Here is a 7,249-nt window from a genome sequence, read left to right on the forward strand (position 1 = left end):
CATTCATTTCCTCTAGTGTCTAGTGGCAAAACTTGTGTCCTCCCAAGTGTATGGAGGTGGTGGGGAGGACTGAGGGGCAAAACCAGGAACGTTCCGACATAAAGTGCAGCGTCATCCTCACACTGCTAGGCGCTGGATACAAGGGACCTATGAGCCTATTCGGAACAATTGTATCTTCTTTATACAGAAATCCCACTGTAAGAATACAATGTCCTTACTAAGGTAAAACATCAGCTGCTCCTTTATCCGAGCTCCTCCACATTGTTCTCTCCTTTTCTGATTGTGTTATATAATTGCACAAGTTCTGTCATTTAATGTAAAGTTTATTGGTTAATGCATTTCATACAATTCTTGATCAAACTCAATTACAAATGCAGATGTTTAATATAAATATGGCTTCTCCGCTTGTGGCTTCTCTCGTATATAAAAAGTTGTTCATCAAAGTGAGACATTTGTCAGATTCTAAGCATTAAAGGGAACCTGTCATCATGAACGACATTTGTCACTGATGACTGGCTCCAAAACGGCATGTAATGCTCAATATAAATCATGTTTTGGATAGTCCTTTAATCTTTTTACTTATGTACAATCCTTTAGTATAAATTACCTGGCTCCCTGCCAGAATCCTGTACTGAGTCCCACGTGTGGAGTGGGAGAACCTCAAATGTAAACAGTTGTCTACAGGGAGAGGAGGAGAGAAAGGATGTGAGAGGTAATGGTCTGAAGAGGGGTGTAGAGCGATTCTGAAGGGAGGAAAGATGCATTTGAGCAGATGGCTATTTAGATTTGAAGTCACCCTCCCCTCCCCTTGACTCAGCAGAGGATTCTGGTAGGAAGTCAGGTAAGATAAACTAAAGGATTGTAAAGAAGTAAAACAATTTAAGAATAAAGCAAAAAATTATTTATATTGAGCGTTAGCAGCCTCCATTACTGGAAAGTGCCCTTTTTGAAGACAGTTACACTATAAAATACTTACTTTCCTGTGTGAATTCTCTGATGTTTGTACAGATGTGATTTTTGAGCAAAACATTTGCCACACTGTGAACATGAAAACGGTTTCTCCCCTGTGTGAATTCTCTCATGTATTACGAGCACTGAATTATTAGCAAAACATTTGTCACAATGTGAACATGAAAACGGTTTCTCCCCTGTGTGAATTCTCTCATGTTTAACAAGATTTGATTTAAGAGAAAAACCTTTGTTACATTCTGAACATAAAAATGGCTTCTCTCCTGTGTGAATTCTCTCATGATCAACAAGAGTTGATTTTGTAATAAAACATTTCCCACATTCTGAACATGAAAACGGCTTCTCCCCTGTGTGAATTCTCTCATGTTCAACAAGCTTTGATTTTTGAATGAAACATTTTCCACATTCTGAACATGAATACGGCTTCTCACCTGTGTGAATTCTTTCATGACGAGCAAGACTTTCTTTTTTAATAAAACATTTGCTACATTCTGAACATGAAAATGGCTTCTCCCCTGTGTGAGTTCTCTCATGGTCAACAAGATGTGATTTCTTACTAAAATATTTTCCACATTCTGAACATGAAAATGGCTTCTCCCCTGTGTGAATTCTATGATGTATTTTAAGTGCAGAAATATGCGCAAAACATGTATCACATTCTGAACATGAAAATGGCTTCTCCCCTGTGTGAATTCTCTCATGTTGAACAAGATTTGATTTGTGAAAAAAACATTTTCCACATTCTGAACATGAAAATGGTTTCTCCCCGATGTGAATTCTCTGATGTGCAAGGAAGTTGCTTTTACAAGTAAAACATTTTCCACATTCTGAACATGAAAATGGATTCTCAGGAAGATTACATTTAAAAGTCATAGATTTTCCACATTCAGAGCTGGTGGATGCTCGTAGATGTTGATTTGTTCTTCTGTATCCTCTATTTTGACCATTATTATGTGATGTATCAGAAGAGGCGTCCAGTGTAATAGGACCAGATGATAGATTGTTGCAATGAAGGTCTGAGGGTAAATCCTTTCTGCTATTGTGTTCTTTATATGCATCTCGTGTGATCCCACAATCATCAGCTTTAATATCTGAAGATATCAGATGTTCCTCTAAGCTCCTGGTAACATCATCTGCTGAGAATAATAGTAATAGGTTAATTAATAATGGAGATAATAACATCTCTAATGATATAGTGACAAAAATTGTGAAGAAAAAGCAGCGCAGTCCTTTTAGAAATAAGATGAGAGCGGGGAAATAATTATAGAAATACGGCAGCTCTCCGAAACTTGTGAAAGAACCGAGGTGTTTTATTCCATGTGTAGCAGACTAGAGGTAGAATAAAACACCTCTTTATTTTCATAAGTTTTGGAGGTGCTGCCGTATTTCTCCAATTAATGATATAGATATTTACAACAATTCTATATAAATTGCTGAATTGTCTTATTTTTAACCATTTCTCATTTCACCTCATTTCACATTCTGAGAACAGAAACATCTGTCACATTGAGGGTCATTAATCTTTTTCTACAGTTATTTTTCTTTTCATTTTCTCTTATATTTGCGATTTCTTTGGGTGCCTTTGTATGTGTGCGTCACAATTTGCGACTTTTCCACTTGCCTAACAAATTTTGCATTGCCAGAGTTTTAAAAAAGTTGCAAGAATCCCTCAGACTGGGCTGCCTGATATATCAACCTCTAAGATCAATCAAACAAGTCCCAAACCAGCAAAAAACAGAAAAAGACACAGACAAATGTCCAGACTCAAGATGAATGACCCTTTTTTGTACATAATGCAAACTTTATATTTCTACATCTCTGCACCCCCCATACATCTACATTCCCCCTTCTATGCCTCTGCCTGCCTATATCTCTACATCCTTATATCCATATTCTTCTACATCCCTACACCTCTACATTCCTACACCTCTACATTCCTACACCTCTACATTCTTGCGCCTTTACATTCCTACACCTCTACATTCCTACAACTCTACATTCTTGCGCCTTTACATTCCTACACCTCTACATTCCTGCACCTCTACATTCCTACAACTCTACATTCCTGCACCTCTACATTCCTGCACCTCTACATTCCTACATCTCTACATTCTTGCGCCTTTACATTCCTACACCTCTGCATTCCTGCACCTCTACATTCCTGCACCTCTACATTCCTGCACCTCTACATTCCTGCACCTCTACATTCCTGCACCTCTACATTCCTACATCTCTACATTCCTACACCTCTACATTCTTGCGCCTTTACATTCCTGCACCTCTACATCCCTACACCTCTACATTCCTACATCTCTACATTCCTACACCTCTACATTCCTGCACCTCTACATTCCTGCACCTCTACATCCCTACACCTCTACATTCCTACACCTCTACATCCCTACACCTCTACATTCCTACACCTCTACATTCTTGCGCCTTTACATTCCTACACCTCTACATTCCTGCACCTCTACATTCCTACAACTCTACATTCCTGCACCTCTACATTCCTGCACCTCTACATTCCTACACCTCTACATTCCTACATCTCTACATTTCTGCACCTCTACATTCCTGCACCTCTACATTCCTACACCTCTACATTCTTGCACCTCTACATTCCTGCACCTCTACATTCCTGCACCTCTACATTCTAGCGCCTCTACATTCCTGCGCCTCTACATTCCTGCACCTCTACATTCCTGCACCTCTACATCCCTACATCTCTACATTCCTGCACCTCTACATTCCTGCACCTCTACATTCCTGCACCTCTACATTCCTACATCTCATTTACTTCATAAATACAAGTGCAATCGATATGACCTCCCTAGACCAGCTTTTAGCTGCAATAATTTTGCGCCAAAAATTGTACCCAAAAACGAGTCACAAAAATAGAGACGGAAATATCTCAGATTCACAAGCAGTGCCACAATTTTGCGCCCAAAAATAGAGCAAGTCAGGAGTGTCAGATAAACACCAATATTGTGGAGCCACCACCACCATTTTGCCGCTTGAAAGGCTATAGAAATGCCCCCTATTTTGTGGTAGTGGATATAGGCAGAAATAATGTGGCTGAGGAAAAATCAGTTCAAGAATGCAATGAAGGCTGTCAGTACTCACCATTCTGGGGGTCCCTGGCACCAGCGTCGTGTCCTCCTGCCCAGGCTCCATCCTCTGCACATATCTGGACCTGCTCTCTCTCCATTCTGTGTCTCAGTCTCTCAGTCTAAGCTCCTCCAGTAAGATCTTCCACCAAGAAGTTCTCCTCATGTGAGTTGTGCTTCGGTTTCTTATACCCCTTGGTCTGCCCCCTCTTGTCCCAACAACCTCCCCCATGTAAATGAAGGGTGTTGGTCCCACTTCCTTATCAGCCAGGCTGATTGTTTAAGAGTGTTTTGTTTTAAGTGTTCTCCTTTGTTATGTGTTTATTATCCCCTCCCACCAAAGAAAGGCCAGGATGTGTCTTTCTGATGAAACTAGATAACTTAATTTGCAAATCTTTACTAGGTGAAATGTTGCCCTATGATTCCCTACTTATTCCACATCCTGAACAATAGGGAATGCAAATCTACGCAGACAGGACGACTCTGACCGTGTGACTGCCCTGTCCTGGAAATGGCTTCATGGAGCAGAAGAATATTATACAATCAAGTGCTTTTTATGTCCAATCAAATATTGAGATATATTTTTATTTTTTAAATAAAAATGGTGGAGGGAGATGACGAATAACCTGGGGCCATGGTGGAGGGAGATGAAGAATAACCTGGGGTCATGGTGGAGGGAGATGAGGAATAACCTGGGGTCATGGTGGAGGGAGATGAGGAATAACATGGGGTCATGGTGGAGGGAGATGAGGAATAACCTGGGGTCATGGTGGAGGGAGATGAGGAATAACCTGGGGTCATGGTGGAGGGAGATGAGGAATAACCTGGGGTCATGGTGGAGGGAGATGAGGAATAACCTGGGGTCATGGTGGAGGGAGATGAGGAATAACCTGGGGTCATGGTGGAGGGAGATGAGGAATAACCTGGGGTCATGGTGGAGGGAGATGAGGAATAACATGGGGTCATGGTGGAGGGAGATGAGGAATAACCTGGGGTCATGGTGGAGGGAGATGAAGAATAACCTGGGGTCATGGTGGAGGGAGATGAGGAATAACCTGGGGTCATGGTGGAGGGAGATGAGGAATAACCAGGGGTCATGGTGGAGGGAGATGAGGAATAACATGGGGTCATGGTGGAAGGAGATGAGGAATATCCTGGGGTCATGGTGGAGGGAGATGAGGTATAACCTGGGGTCATGGTGGAGGGAGATGAGGAATAACCTGGGGTCATGGTGGAGGGAGATGAGGAATAACCTGGGGTCATGGTGGAGGGAGATGAGGAATAACCTGGGGTCATGGTGGAGGGAGATGAGGAATAACCTGGGGTCATGGTGGAGGGAGATGAGGAATAACATGGGGTCATGGTGGAGGGAGATGAGGAATAACCTGGGGTCATGGTGGAGGGAGATGAAGAATAACCTGGGGTCATGGTGGAGGGAGATGAGGAATAACCTGGGGTCATGGTGGAGGGAGATGAGGAATAACCAGGGGTCATGGTGGAGGGAGATGAGGAATAACATGGGGTCATGGTGGAAGGAGATGAGGAATATCCTGGGGTCATGGTGGAGGGAGATGAGGTATAACCTGGGGTCATGGTGGAGGGAGATGAGGAATAACCTGGGGTCATGGTGGAGGGAGATGAGGAATAACCTGGGGTCATGGTGGAGGGAGATGAGGAATATCCTGGGGTCATGGTGGAGGGAGATGAGGAATAACCTGGAGTCATGGTGGAGGGAGATGAGGAATAACCTGGAGTCATGGTGGAGGAAGATGAGGAATAACCTGGGGTCATGGCGGAGGGAGATAAGGAAAGGGTTAATCTATTCAATGATTCTTTTTAAACAAAGGAAAATCCCCCCGACTGATGATATAATGAAGAATAATGTAAATCCTCTAACGACCCTTTTTTGTTTTTGCATTTGTGCCGTTTTCTTGTGGGCTTGGATTTTACGGCTTTCACTGTGTGCCCCAAATCTACTTCATTATGTGGGTCAGTACGATCACTGAGATAACAAATTTGTATAGGCTTTATAATGTTTTCATACATGTACAAAAATTAAAACCTCCTGTACAAAAAAAATTCTTCATTTGCCGTTTTCTGGCGCTAATAACTTTTTCATACTTTGGTGTACAGAGCTGTGGGTGCTGTTTTTTTTTGTGACTTTTGATAAAGTTTTCAATGCTTCTATTTTTAGGACAGTACGACGTTTTGATCACTTTTCAATAGATTTTTTTATATTTTTCAAAATGGCAAAAAAAATGCCATTTGCGACTTCGGGCGCTATTTTCTGTTACGGGGTTAAACGCAGTGACAAAACCGTTATTATAATTTGATAGATGGGGCATTTTTGGACGCGGCGATATCTAATGTGTTTATGATCTTTACTGTTTATTTATATGACTTCTAGCAAAAGAAGGTGATTTGAATTTTTAGGTTTGTTAATATAGCTTTTTTTTTTACTTAGATTTTTTACTATTTTTTAGACCCCCTAGCCTAAAATATGATAGCCTTGGATCTTTGTGTGACCCAAGGCTGTCATGGCAACGGATTGACGCTCCCTGTTGACGTCACGGGGAACGACGATCGGAGCCAAGATGGCGACGCCTACGCGCCGCCGGCTAGCTAATGCTGCCGGCGATCAAAGGGTTAACATCATGGATGTTAGTGATTGTTGTTTGCTTCATTATGAAGCAAAAACCCGGTGAGTATGAAGAGGGTTATGTAATGTTTTTATACATTTACAAATATGAAAACCTCCTGTAGAAAAAAAAATTCTTCATTTTGCCAGGTTCTGGTGCTAATAACTTTTTCATACTTCAGTGTACAGAGCTCTGGATGTTGTCATTTTTTTGCGACTTTTGATGTCTTTTTTGATGCTACCTTATTAAGTATGGCTTTTTAATCACATTTTAATGAATTTTTTATATTTTTCAAAATGGTTAAAAAGGGTAATTTTAAAAGTGGCTCACCAGAGCTGAAATCACCAAAAATGTTATTACAAATAATTGTTCATTGCAGACAGGAGTAACTTGTGTGACCATGGATTGTTCATGAGAAGGAAAATGTCTTTTTATCGGTAAATTGCTGACAAACTTATTAATGCCACAAATAGAAAATAAGTCGATTTGTGTCATTAATAAGTTTGTCCGCAATTTAACGATAGAAGGACA

At 41.3% G+C, this 7,249-nt stretch overlaps 1 protein-coding gene across 1 annotated transcript; it reads right to left on the bottom strand.

Moving 5' to 3' along the window:
• Positions 1–972: 972 nt before the first annotated feature.
• On the bottom strand, positions 973–4,180 carry LOC140076173 (uncharacterized). Its single transcript, XM_072122684.1, has 2 exons — positions 4,096–4,180; positions 973–2,102 (listed from the first exon to the last, which is right to left on the bottom strand). The coding sequence occupies exons 1-2, from the start codon at positions 4,178–4,180 to the stop codon at positions 973–975; spliced, it is 1,215 nt and encodes a 404-aa protein (XP_071978785.1).
• Between the last annotated feature and the right edge of the window lie 3,069 nt (positions 4,181–7,249).

The sequence above is a fragment of the Engystomops pustulosus genome, chromosome 8 (assembly GCF_040894005.1).
Source record: "Engystomops pustulosus chromosome 8, aEngPut4.maternal, whole genome shotgun sequence".
NCBI classification, from domain to species: domain Eukaryota; kingdom Metazoa; phylum Chordata; class Amphibia; order Anura; family Leptodactylidae; genus Engystomops; species Engystomops pustulosus.

Bases quoted from the DNA above. Each gene is read 5' to 3' on its own strand.
- LOC140076173 (XM_072122684.1), bottom strand. From the start codon at position 4,180: ATGGAGAGAGAGCAGGTCCAGATATGTGCAGAGGATGGAGCCTGGGCA. The intron at 2,103-4,095 runs GTGAGTACTGAC...TATTCTCAGCAG, and splicing joins TGCCAGGGACCCCCAGAATG to ATGATGTTACCAGGAGCTTA.